Below are 14150 nucleotides of genomic sequence, written 5' to 3' on the forward strand. Positions count from 1 at the left end.
TTAAGAGCAGCATTGTTTTGGTGCTATTACTAGTAAAAAAAAACAACACTCAAAGCAAGGTACATGCTTTTTCCAGGGGTGGGGTTCCGGAACCCCTGGAACCCCCCCCCCCCCCCCCCCCCCCCTGGGTCCGGCCCTGGTACGTGTAAAAGATAAACGCCGGTAGTCCGTGTTTAGTGTACAGTACAAAGTTAACTTCTTCACCTACTGAATTATAAAGACACGGCAATTCCGAGGCTGAGGAAAACCGGCGCCCGCCACTTCCTGGTAAAAAGGCAATACAATCTACCATGCGGAATGCCTCCCGGAATGGCAGTCAGTGTCCGCGGCGTGTAACTGAACAAACAATAAACAAACAAAAAAACCAAACTAGCCAACAATAGGGGAAGGGTGCCTAATATGGATGCATCAGATTTATTTGCTTCTGTTTGATGAGAAGATTATTTGAAGCACAACATTAAACTAAAGAAACGTAAAAAAACCCAGAGAGACTGAAAATAAATGAAATTATCAACTTTCACGTAAAGAAGGCTGTTTGATAAAATGTTGGAAAGCCGCTCGATGGCTACTTCTACGTCATTTTCAGCAAGACTGAAACCAGTCTTTCCGAGTCTTGTCTTTTCCTCTATCTGTTAAAGGTGGTCCAAATTAGGGGGGACTGACATACTTTGAGACTGCTAATACATGTATTTTTTGTTTGCGCTAGAAAGACGTGGCCAACACTACTAAAATCATAGTCTCTGCTAAAATACATGTAATCATGACAGTCTTAGCTGTCATATAAAACAAGTTCACAGCTCATGTCTGCGGACAGAAACTAGGCCGTTTTTAGTAACTGTTTTGACGCGTGCAAGCTGTCCAGAGAAGGTAAATGTGGCGAATGAAATTATTTTGAGCGCTTTTGCACCGTTATAGTTTGTCAGAAACGTAGGTGGTCCATATTCGGAGCCGGTCCATATTACGAGGCGCATCAAATCGGGAATATGCAGAAAAAAGTACCAACCCCATCAAAACTCTAAATACATGATGACAAACGTTCAGTTTCGACGCTGCAAATGAGTTTGGGGGCAAAACTTGAAAGTTTCCGTTTTCTCAGCCGGTGCGGATGATCAGTAACGGAATCAGTAATTCCGCGGTGTGACCCGCCGCGTGTTTCTGAAACAACTTGAAGATTGTTCTTGTCACGTGTTTCGCGCAGCAGGAGAAATCACTCTCTGTGTTCATGATTTGTTTATTTATATGTATAATTATATTCTTTTAAAGGGCAGTCAAGCGACAGCGCAGCCGGCCATGCCACTGATCATTGATGATGATATGCTGCGAGTCAATATGGACATCTTGTCTTTTGTCTGTTTACAGTCTGCTAGGCGGTCAGTCTCGAATGTAACACAGTCATGACGTTTTACTGTATGAAATGACAACGAAAATTTTAATACAACGCGCGTTTTAAAACGACGGGAACGGGAGAACCGAAGAAAGCGACAACTTCGTGTGCCTGTACCGACTGGGTTTTTTTTCTACAGTCACATGACAATGAGATACATATGTATAGCACATGCTGGTCATGTGATACAGTACTCCTGAAACAAAATGGCAGCCAAAGTGATCGCTCTGCTCTCTGCGCTTGTCGTCGTTCAAGGCGCTGATTTTACCCCCAGCAAGTATCTGTCGACACCCAATGGAGCTGCGCAACCCTGCTACCTGCAAGACTTCCGCAGAATCCAAGGAGTCAAGTAAGGGTTATTTCGTCTTGTGTGTCAATAGTCTTCTCAGATATTTCACTTGGACAGTTCGCACTGCTTTCAATTTGCAGTGCAACAAGAAGGAAATTGGGCGCTTTGTTTTTGTGCGCTGGTCAAAGAGGGATCACTCCAAATTGTAACTTGATGGCATGAGCTCAGTTTCAATGTAAACTCGATGAGATGTTGGTGTAAAAAACGTGTCACTGATAGTAGTCTTACTCAGCCAAATCTGCCATGATTGAATCGATTGTGTATAATGATTATAGAGTGAACCTATTTTTCTGGTAATGAGGGAATCTACAGTCAACCATATCGTCATACGTTTATTAAAAGCGAGTCCATGCATCTGCGAAAGGGCAAATAGCATTGCAATACATGAAGAACCACAATAGGTCTTTATATACATGTATGATATTGACCTTTTCGGTATCTGAGCAGCTCTCGCGAGACACGCTCTTTGTTATGCTTTGAACATCGCGAGAACTTCGAACCTTGGCTTGTGCAGCTCGCACGAGATCGCTGTACTGCATGCTTTGCTATGCTCTGAAGTTTGCGAGAGATTACGAGAGCTTGGAATACCGATAGGGTCTATAGTATCCCTCCTATAATTATTTTTTGAGTTAATTACTCTGTCTGAGATCTGTACATTAGGCCAAAAAAAAATTGTCTGTTTAGGGTAACATAACCAAAAAAAGTAGGGTCGGTAGGTAGGTAGGTTTTTTTTGTTTTTTGGTTTTTTGTGTAAATGCTATGTTGGCTGAACATTCACTTCTTATATTTGATGAATACATGTTTCAAAACTAACGTATAAATAAAACAGAGAGAAAGGGAGAGAAAGAAACGCCAAATGTCTCTTTTTAGCATTTTTACCTCTTTTTTTTATTTTTTTTTTTTGAAATCAAAAAAAAGTTTTTGGGTCGGCGCCAAATCGATAGGGTCGGTCGGGTTACCCTAAACAGACAAATTTTTTTTGTTGGCCTTATCAGATGATTTTCGGTTCCTCAGTATGACCGCCTCATGTTTTTGTATCCTTTTAATTGTAAGATTTGTTTAAAAAAATTACGACCATTACTACTATTAATGACAGCGTTTATGTTTAAATCACAGACTGCAGAACATGTATTTTATGTGGTTTAGCATGACCAGCACATTTGCTTACCATGGGCTGTTTGTGATTTAACTGCAGATTGTTGCTGAAAATAAAATCGGTTATCTGAAGGACAAAGTGCACTGGGTCGAAAGTTTATCCAGAAACACGAGTGCATGAGTTCCGTTAGTTTCCAAGCTTTAATCATATAGTATCGTTTGAAAGTGCAGTGCAACTGTACATTATCTTTGGAAAACAACTGTGGAATGTCTCATGATAGCTCTCAGAAAGCACAATGGAGATACGTATCGACGGGCGCAGTGGCGTGGTGGTAAGACGTCGGCCTCCTAATCGGGAGGTCGTGAGTTCGAACCCCGGTCGCTGCCGCCTGGTGGGTTAAGAGTGGAGATTTTTCCGATCTCCCAGGTCAACTTATGTGCAGACCTGCTAGTGACTTAACCCCCTTCGTGTGTACACGCAAGCACAAGACCAAGTGCGCACGGAAAAGATCCTGTAATCCATGTCGGAGTACGGTGGGTTATGGAAACACGAAAATACCCAGCATGCCTACTCAACGAAAGCGGAGTGAGCTGACTATGCTCTCAGAGTATAGTGTGGGGAACCCAAATGGGCAAACGAGCTCACACGTAACCAGAAAATTCTGGAACGCTGAAGAAGAAGAAGAAGGAGATACGTATCCATTTATAACTTAACAAGGAGATTATATCTGCGCTTACAACATATTCAGTATGAAATATATATGAATTTGTATTGTTGATATATTAATTTTATTACATATAGTATTAATAATATGTCTCCTTTGGAATTTCTAACCTGGAATGGGCCGGGTGGATGGGCAGAATAAGTCTGATAATAGTTCAGATCTGTAAAAAAAAAATTAGTAGTTGCAGTTATCTAATTAAGAGCATTAATAAGCTGTAGACAATGATTTATAACCTAGCATTCTTATTCTCCTGTTTGCCAAACTATGACCGTGAGTTATTTGGTTCAGGAGTTAAAAGCTGACTAGGTCAGATGAGTTTAGCCAAACACAAATACAGTTGAACCCCCCTTTTAAGACCCCCCCCCCCCCCCCCAATTTAAGACTCCCTCCTTTTTAAGACTTTGTTATCTCAGATTTTCTGTTTAACCTCTGTAAAATTACCCCATTTTAAGACCTGATTTTCGCAGGTTTTTGGAGGTCTTAAAAGGGGGGTTCCACTGTAATGGAAATGTATTTGTTAATGTTCAGGACATACCCAAGGCCCCACGAAGAGCCAGGCTTCAGAGCTGCCAGTCTTCCCAAGGCGTTGGACTGGCGCAACGTCAGCGGTGTGAACTATGCCAGTGCCACGCGCAACCAGCACATCCCACAGTGTAAGTTAGGGGCAGGTGGTGGGTGAACTGAAAGGGGGAAGAGATAAATAGATAACTCCGAGAATTTTTTGCAAGTAACAGAACCGTGATGGTTTCCAGATGACTTTGTTTATTTATTAATCATTTAATCAATTTATTATTTTATGTCAGACCTAAATTTATGAAAGAAAATATGTCTGTGTTTCTTTCTTCTTTAACCTTAAACTTGTTGTTAATGTCTAGTTGCAAACTGCTAAGCTCATAAGGGTTTATGTCACTTAAAAAAAATTCACATCAAAATGGAATGTCCCCTTTTGAACGCAGAGAGAGTACAGAACTGTTCTGAAGGATGAACTAAATATATGTGTTTTGATTATTATTTTTATTATGACGTGATTGTATTAGTATTACTGCAGTGAAACCTGCCCTTGCAGCCACTTCTCAAAAATGACCGCATTCCCGCAACAACCACTCGCAATGATTCCAGACGGATTTGATCTTTTTTTTTAAATTCACCTTTCTGTGACACCTGTCTATAACAACCACTTTTGGTCAATCTCTTGGGTGGTCGTTATATACAGGTTCAACTGTACATGTTCAGTGGAACCCCCCTTTCTCTCTTGTAAGACCTGATTTTATCAGATTTTGTTGAGGTCTTAAATGGGGGGTTCCACTGTATTATTATTTATCCCTTGGTGTTCCACAGACTGTGGTTCGTGCTGGGCCATGGGTGCCACCAGTGCGCTGGCTGACAGGATCAACATCAAGCGCAAGGCGGCCTGGCCTTCAGCCTACCTGTCCGTGCAGGAGGTCATCGACTGTGGCGGGGCGGGATCCTGCAACGGGGGCAACGACGGAGCGGTGTGGGAGTATGCGCACAAAGCCGGCATCCCTGATGAAACGTGCAACAACTACCAGGCCAAGAACCAAGGTAGACTGAGGTTCAGTCATGACATTCAGATCTGATGTCCTCAGCGGCTGGCGGCAGTGGCCAATAGACGTTATTTGCATTTTGGACCAAAATATGACATTTTAGACAGATCGAGACAGTCAGTGTTCCTCCGAGACGGCGTTAGTGGTCAAGGTGAACAATGACTGTCGAGATCCGTGTAAATTGTCATATTTTGGTCCAAAATACCAATAACATTAAATGTATAAATCGATTTTTAGTTAGAATTCCTTTTATTTTTTGCGATTGAAGGCACACAAACATGCAATATTTTGTAGTCTCAGCTAGCCGCCAAAATATGAGTTCTTTGTTAGACTCCGACATCACGTGGCTCAAAGAAGAAAATTCCAATGTTCAATCGATACATTAGATGATGTTCAGAATGAACTCTTTCAGGTTTGAATGGATTGTGATAGAGTTAATAATCTTGCTTTTATTGAGTCAAACTTTCCAACGTGACATTATTGGCCAGTGAGGGATGTGTCTGAAACACATGGAAAAGGTGAATGGGTGAAAAGTTTACCTCAATTAACGCATTCGCTCTTTCACAACCCATACAAACCCGACAGACTTATTTTCGAAGTTCGTCTATTAGGGGCCATGTTTTGTTAATAATGTATACTAACAAACAAGTTTCAGTTTTGACCTGTCGGTTTTCATAAAGCGCCCAAAACCCATCCAGTCCGTAGCCCCTTTAAATAATCCTCATTGCTTCTCAGGTGTTCTTACTGTTACTATTAATTCTTACATAATTAACATGTGCTTGCCATGCCCTGTGTTGTCGGAAAAATATATGATATATAAATATAATACGGTATTAACCTGTACTCGTATTGCTGCTGCTCTCTGTCTTAGTATATGAAATGCGGCTGTAGATTTTCAAAGCAAAATGACTGTCTAGCTTCAACTACTTTGTAGTTTTTTGCGTAGTGTCAGTTGTCCAGCCCCATAGTAAAAAGAAAATAAGCAATGCAGTGGAACCCCTTAATTTAAGACTGTCCCCTCTAAAAACCTTGTTTTTTTAGATTTTCTATTCATAACCTCTGTAGTCTTACCTATATTTTAAGATTCCCTCTTTATTTAAGGCTGTTAATATAAGCTGTGCTGCATGAGTGCTTGCTTCTTAATATGCTTTCGCAACTGCAACTCATTTCACATAATCCCAGAACGAATTTCTCCTTGGTGCACCACATATTGCGTAATCCGACAGGAATTGGGACACAAAATAACACAAAGCACCAAATGGTGCCAGAGATCCAGACTTGAACCCCGTTTCAAAGAATTATCGTCAAACTTTTGATGTCGTCATAAGGTTAAAACGTGTACGTGTCCTTTTAATGTGTCGTTGCCAGTCAACCAATCAGCGTCTACTGCTTGGAACACACCTTTTCTGCCGCTCAATGCAAAACCTGCGCAGTGACATTCACTGCATGCTGTCGCGCGCAGTAGTTTTTGACAATGTAGATATTAGGAACAGGCTTTAGTTTAGACCTACCGCCCGCGGGTTAGGGGGAAGAATTTACCCGATGCTCCCCAGTATGTCGTAACGGATTCTGTTTCTCCTTTTACCCTTGTTAAGTGTTTCTTGTATAGAATATAGTCAATTTTTGTAAAGATTTTAGTCAAGCAGTATGTAAGAAATGTTAAGTCCTTTGTACTGGAAACTTGCATTCTCCCAGTAAGGTAATATATTGTACTACCTTGCAAGCCCCTGGAGCAAATTTTTGATTAGTGCTTTTGTGAACAAGAAACAATTGACAAGTGGCTCTATCCCATCTCCCCCCTTTCCCCGTCGCGATATAACCTTCGTGGTTGAAAACGACGTTAAACACCAAATAAAGAAAGAAAGTTTAGACCTGATTTTCTGTCAGATTTGTGGGGGTCTTAGAGCACAGTAAGTCTCCCGTACACCATCACAGATACTGTCCATCCTGAACTCAGGTCAAAATGAGTTCGGCTCATTCTATCCCTGCCTTGGGTTTCCTTGTCTGGCGAGGAAATCGATTTTTTTTACATATTTAGATCTTTTCGTAATGTGTTATGGATGTAAGCAGATTCGCGATTGTCGATAATGATTTTTCATGGTGTTGTGTAATTTTTTAATGACAAAGGAATTGATATGTAAGACAGTTTCAAGCGAGCTATTTTTTGCGGCTGTATTTACTGTGCAAACAACTCTAAATATGGGTAGAAAGTGTTAAAAGGGAGGTTCAAGTGCACATCTAGGATTTTCATTGCTCTGGGTTTTTTCTCTGCAGACTGCAATCAGTTTAACCAGTGCGGTACCTGTACCACCTTTGGTGAGTGCGGTCAGCTCCAGTCATACAGGGTGTGGAAAGTGGCTGACTACGGCTCGGTCAATGGACGTGAGAAGATGATGGCTGAAATCTACAAAAATGGACCCATCAGGTAACATAAAACAGCGATCAGGTAACATAAAACAGTCTTTGTAAGTGTCCAGTCTGGACTTCATTTTTGTCTTCTTCTTCTTCTTCTGCTTCCTCTTCCTCCTCCTCTTCTTCTCTCTTTCTCTCTCTCTCCCTCTCACTCTCTCTCTTTCTGTTTTTGTTTTGTTTTTTAATCACCAAACACTCTGGTCCAAGCATTTGTTTATGAAAAAAAAGAACACATTCTGAAAAAAACGCCCCAAAACTACACACAAAAAACGTAAACCTCTGCACTTTCTGCAAAAACTACAATTGAACTGAGAAGTTTTTTTCTCATTAAGACTGAATACAAACAGCAAATACCATCCAAGTACCATTGCTGCCATACTGAAACTTTTTTTTTTTTTGTACTTAAAATTTGGTACTGGAATAAAGGGAAGAAATAAAAGTAAAGAAAAACGTGGAAATTCTTTAAACAACCAGAATACCAAAGCAGTCATTGCAGTTTCAAATCAATGCTTTGTTTTGTTTAAAAACAAGAGGCGAAGCCTTCAAGGCTCACGTAAGAAATAGACAAACAGTAACACAAACTCAATCACTCCGTCACACATACACACCCACACACACAGTAAGCTTAGGTGACACTGTGCAAGAAAGAGAGACACTAGATCTAGATCTGTCTGTCTGCATGTAGCCTACTTACAGGGACACGACTGCCAAATAGTCTCGGCCCGCTCAAAATAACAATGACCGAGACCACACACACCACGCGAGAGAGAAAGACTACAGGGAGGCATGCCGTCATGATGCATTAATTGACGTCAAACACTTTTGACCGTGACGTAATCTTATACGAGCTTTATCCATAGTCTTGGATAACCACTCACACATAGACTCGGAAATGTTAAAGTTTCTACCACAGACATACACACGCACAAACACACACACACACGCACAAACGCACAAACGCACAGACAGACAAAGTTACGATCGCATAGGCTACACTTCGTGAGCCAAAAAGTCCGATGGATGCATTTGTTTAGTACATTTGGAGTATAACATCACTACATTATGACTGAATAGAAACAAAATCTGTTTTCTTGGTCAAAAAAGAAATTCGTCTGTAAAATCTTGGGACTCTGTCTCTTGGCGCCAAATCACTTGCAAGGTCCCACGAGTTCACTGACGAATTACTGACTTAGGGCCCAAGCAATGACGTATATCAGTTTGTTTGTTTGTTTGTTTGTTTTTGCTTAACGCCCAGCCGACCATGAAGGGCCATATCAGGGCGGTGCTGCTTTGACATATAACGTGCGCCACACACAAGACAGAAGTCGCAGCACAGGCTTCATGTCTCACCCAGTCACATTATTCTGACACCGGACCAACCAGTCCTAGCACTAACCCCATAATGCCAGACGCCAGGCTATCAGTGCAGTTTATGACAACCACAATCTACATGACATTAAACAAAAGAAGATTTTTTTCTCCAAATTTCTTGGCAAAAGGTATACAGCTGAAAAGATTATGTATTTTTATTTTGAACTTGCAGCTGCTCCATTATGGCAACCAGTGGGCTGGATGCATACACTGGAGGCATCTTTGCTGAATTTCACGCAGTATCAATGGTGAGTAAACTTTTCTAGATGTAATGCTAAGACAGATTAAACTAAAATTACTGTCTGTTTTTAGTTTTTATTAAATTCTGAGATATTATTCAACAGCTCTTGGATTTATTGAGGCTCGCTTTTCCATGTGACATAGGGCAGTCACATGCAAGGGGTGTGTCTGAAACACATGGACATAGAGAATGTGTGGAGATGCACCCCCCCTCGCTAGTGACTGGCCTATAATGTCACGTGGGAATTAAAGCGTGTCTCATTAAATCCAAGAGGATTTACTCTTTCACATCACATACAAACCCGGTGTAGGATCCGGTCCGGTCCCCCCTCTGAAGTAGTCCCCCGGGGGACCAATTCGTGCCAAAAACTGCTCTATAATGGTCCCCCCTAAGACATCCAGCTTCGTTTTTCTTGTTACAATGTTAGTAATGTTACCAGCAATTTTAGAGAAAAGAAAGGAAAGAATCAGAGACTGGTTTCATTTCTTCTTATCAGTATTTATTTATTATTCATTTTATTTCATGTGATTTTTCTTTTGAACGGCATTATAAATCAGATCTATTTTATTTTCTGCAAAATATAGTCAAACAAAGAGATTGCTGTCTGTGCACTACATAATACCGGACGAAGATATAGATTGAAAATGGCTTGAATGCCTAAGAAAAACGAGGCTGGATGTCTAAGGGGGGACCATTATAGAGCAGTTTTTGCCACGAATTGGTCCCCCGGGGGACTACTTCAGAGGGGGGACCGGACCGGATCCTACACCGGCAAAGTTATTTCCAGAATTCATCTGAGGGATAATAAGGATAAGGATAAGATTTTATATAGTCCATGAGGGTAACCTCACAGAAATTCGGTCTGCTTTTCTCCCTGGGGAAAGCGAGCTGCCATACAGTACACGGCGCTACCCATATTTTTTTCTCTCGCATGCGTGTATTCATGTTTCCAATCCCTGAGACTTAATGCCGTGTGAGACGGAATTTTTTTACACTTTATTCCAAGTCACACGGGTATTTGGTGGACATTTTTATCTATGCCTATACAATTTTGCTAGGAAAGACCCTTTTGTCAATCGTGGGATCTTTAACGTGCACACCCCAATGTAGTGTACACGAAGGCAATCTATTGGCAATTGCTGCCACTGAGGATGTTAAACAGAATTTCATGACCAAAGGACTACTTGTTCATGTATTTCTGTCTTCAATGGAACGTTGCTCTGTTTCAGGCCAACCACATCATCTCAGTGGCTGGATGGGGGGTGGAGAATGGAACGGAATACTGGATCGTTCGTAACAGCTGGGGCCAGCCTTGGGTGAGTGTTCTTTTTACATTCAGTCAAGTTTTGACCTATTGTTTTCAGATAGACCGGGATTGAGACCAAGGTGTGGAACGTGTGTGTGTGTGTGTGTGTGTTTCTGTGTGTGTGTGTGTGCATGTAGAGCGATTTGGAAAGAATCTTCATGACACTTTACATGTGAATTCTTCCATATAATATCACCACCCATCTTTTTCATATGGTTCCATAAGTTTCTTTGAGGAACACCATATATATATATTATTTTCTTCCGTGAGCTGGATTTTAACATTACTTTCACAATCTTGCCAAGGTTCAAATAAGCAATGCACAAATGTCCTTACACAGTGTAGCTTTTTGTGACACCACTACTCTGTACAGTGGAACACCCCCTTTTAAGACCTCAAAATATCTGAAAAAATCAGGTCTTATAAAAGGGAGGGGTCTGAAAATGGAGGTAAGTCTACAGAGGCTATTAACAGACAATCTGAAAAAGTGAGATCTTAAAAAGGAGAAAGCCTTAAATCGAGGGGTCTTATGAATCAGGGTTTCCACTGTACATATTGAGCCAGCCTTTTGGTGAGAGTTGATACAGTACTGGAAAAGATCCCGTCCAAAATGGGTTAGGCCAAATAAAAATATATGTTTGTTCAGGGTAACCTGACCGACCCTATTTTTTTCCGCCGACTCTAACACCTTTTTTTCATTTCTAAAAAAAACAAAAAACTTTTGGCACATTTTGCGAACCGTACTAAGACTAAGGAAATTCGAAAGTAACCTTTAAAATCGACACACACAAAAAGTTTAATTAAAAAAAATAAAAATAAAAAAGCGGACCTACCGACCCTATCTTTTTTGGTCACGTTACCTAAACCAACATAAATTTTTGTTTGGCCTTAAACATTACGGTTTGGTTTTTATTTTCAGGGAGAAAATGGCTGGGCTCGCTTTGTCACAAGCCTGTACAAGGGAGGAGAGGGCAACTGGTACAACCTTGGCATTGAAAAAGACTGTCACTATGGCGACGCTATACTGCCACAATGATTCTTGTGGTGATGGTCAAGTTGGCTTTATTAAATGTGAAATTGGTTACAAAAAAAAAAGAACTCTAATTTCTTCTGGTTAACAATTTAATCAGCTCTGCTTGTTTCCAAATAATTTTTGGACAATAGTAAAATGATCTGGATAATGGTTAGTCATATAACAGCTGAAAAATGATGTACAGCTGACAACTTTATGAATCAGCTCTTTATTGATATACTCTGTTAATGACTGTATTGAGATATTTTTCAAGCAAAAATAAACTGTCTGGTATTTCAATGTACTGAAAACACAATTTTTTTAAATTATTTTATTAGTGATGCTACAAGGGGTACATTTTAGTGCACATGTACATACAATGTATACAATTTTAATCACCTCTTATTGTACAGATATGGGACTGGTCCAATTTTTATCGGAATTCCGATATTTTCCTTAGCTCACAGACCATTCTTGAGATCGATGCAAATTCGTTGAGAAAAAAGGGGGGAGGGGGGTGGTGGTATGAACCGTTCAGCTGAAGCTGTCTGCGTCTGAAGTCAGTGCATTCGCACCCCAGCACTCGCGTGAACCCATAGGTGGTGGTATGAACCGTTCAGCTGAAGCTGTCTGCGTCTGAAGTCAGTGCATTCGCACCCCAGCACTCGCGTGAACCCATAGTAGTATCATGGGTCGCGTTTGATTGGCTGTCGATCTCCGACGATTATCGCCGGGGCTTAATTATTCACCGATGGCGGTTTGTGGGTTGTTTTGATTGGCTGCCGATCTCCAAACGCCGAAGGTGAAAAAGGTAGCATCATGGCGTCTGGATTCCGTATTGTTTTGTCGGCTGTGGAAGCTCTTACGATCGACCACCAAAGTGTGAAAAACAAGTGGAAAGCCAACTGGCTGTCAGAAGAAGTGACTGTCACTATCAACAAGAAAGAAAGGCGCCAGCTCATTGGCGACAGTATCGCCAAGATATCCATTCCCGGTCAGGCCGTGTGCACGTGGTGCGACAACGGCCACTGCTAGGTGAAATACGGACTTGGTGTAGCATCTATGCATGGGGCAAGCTAGGGAAAGATAACTCTCGCGGCAAATCACGCCCACTCAAATATCTGGTCAGCGATTTGGCTCCAGACCCCAGGGTCAGGTTACGGCAAAGTACGTCGTTTTGAGTGGTTTGTTGTGGACAATATTGACCAGTACCACTAGCAGATACATATGGCTAGAGGTGCATCGACTTTTTTTCCGCCAGGTCGCGAGAATTCTGAAAATTTAGTGCAAACGAACTTTTGTTATATTTTTCTTTTTGTGATAGGGCGAGTGCACCACCGGAATTAGTTGACTAGAACGTAGTGGGGAGTTTCATCTTTCATTAGCAACTGAAAAAATAAGGGGAAAGTTTTGTGTGTGTGTGTGATTGTTATAAATCACACTTTTGTTTAAAATGCTAAAACATATTATTCTTGTGGGTTTTATAGCTTTTTAAAAAGGCATGATCTCATTGTTTGCTATCAGGAGAGGCCCCAAAATGGCCTTTATAATTCTAACATTCATTTTCCGAAGCCCCCCTTAACCCCCTACCGGGGCGTTGCCCCTGGACCCCGGCTCACTTTCCTACTTTTTGAACATTTGCTGGTCTCATGTCTGTATTGTACAGATTAGAAGAAAAAACTGATCTCACTTTTAGATATATTTATCTGTACAGCAGGACTCTGGTTGAGGTGTGGAAAAATTGTGATACTGATAAAAGTCTCTTTGTTTTTGGATTTATTTATTTTGTGATGTGTACTTATAGCATATGAATTACTTCAGACATTGTATTCAGATGAAAGACTGCATTTTTTTAATAATTGTACAAGTGTGACTGATATGAAACCTGAGTGAGATTTGTTTGTCTTCAGTTATGAAGCCTTGACATGATATTCTTTTTTAGCATTAGTTGTAACCGGATGTTGTTTCTTGATTTTGTTCTTATTCTGTGCCATGATTTTACTGTCATGTTGTTCTAAAACGACTAAGGCATTTGTGTGATGTTACTGTTTGATATTGACTTGACTAGACAGATTTGATTATTGAACCTTTTCTAAATAAAAATCAAACAAACTCAAATGATCTCAAATGTTTGATATGTTCTAAGTTTTTTTCTCTCATGTTTTGTCCCACAGTCTTTTGATAATTCTCACACTGTGTGTGTGTGTGTGTGTGTGTGTGTGTATGTGTGTATGTGTGTGTGTAGTATAGGTTGTAAAACCAAAACCTAGTGCAGTATTTTTGTTTTACATCATATAGCAAAAATAGAATTCATGACTCCAGAAGAGGCCCAAACACTTAAATCTTACTGATAGAACATACAGTGCATGAGCTCAAAGACATTTATCAGATCAAGGAAAAACCTAATGACTAAATGTGAAATCACACACAAACAAGAAATTCCTCCGAGGTAGGAAAAACACCCCCGTTGGTCAAAGGGAAATAACCATTCTCACTGCCACCAACTGAGAAGGTTATTTCCCTTTGACCATTAATATGTCCCTCTATAAGTCCTTGTAGAATCTTAATCCACCAATAACTCCCTAAACGTGTGTTTGACTGGTCCCAATTTTTGTAAGGACCGTCTCAGGAATGTATAGAACCTGTTCACCAAGTTTGGTGACGATCGGTCCGTTCATTCTTGAGATCTA

At 40.7% G+C, this 14150-nt stretch overlaps 1 protein-coding gene across 1 annotated transcript; it reads left to right on the forward strand.

Annotated features, from left to right (window-relative positions):
• Positions 1-1560: 1560 nt before the first annotated feature.
• Positions 1561-11875, forward strand: LOC138962285 (cathepsin Z-like). Its single transcript, XM_070334041.1, has 7 exons — positions 1561-1733; positions 4082-4206; positions 4892-5116; positions 7393-7543; positions 9074-9149; positions 10372-10458; positions 11368-11875. The coding sequence occupies exons 1-7, from the start codon at positions 1591-1593 to the stop codon at positions 11482-11484; spliced, it is 924 nt and encodes a 307-aa protein (XP_070190142.1). The 5' UTR covers positions 1561-1590; the 3' UTR covers positions 11485-11875.
• Positions 11876-14150: the final 2275 nt, after the last annotated feature.

This window comes from Littorina saxatilis, linkage group LG1 (assembly GCF_037325665.1).
Source record: "Littorina saxatilis isolate snail1 linkage group LG1, US_GU_Lsax_2.0, whole genome shotgun sequence".
Classification (NCBI taxonomy): domain Eukaryota; kingdom Metazoa; phylum Mollusca; class Gastropoda; order Littorinimorpha; family Littorinidae; genus Littorina; species Littorina saxatilis.

Coding starts and splice junctions, on each gene's coding strand:
- LOC138962285 (XM_070334041.1), top strand. CDS start 1,591: ATGGCAGCCAAAGTGATCGCTCTGCTCTCTGCGCTTGTCGTCGTTCAA. Junction 4,207..4,891: donor CAACCAGCACATCCCACAGT/GTAAGTTAGGGG, acceptor GGTGTTCCACAG/ACTGTGGTTCGTGCTGGGCC. Junction 10,459..11,367: donor ACAGCTGGGGCCAGCCTTGG/GTGAGTGTTCTT, acceptor TTTTATTTTCAG/GGAGAAAATGGCTGGGCTCG.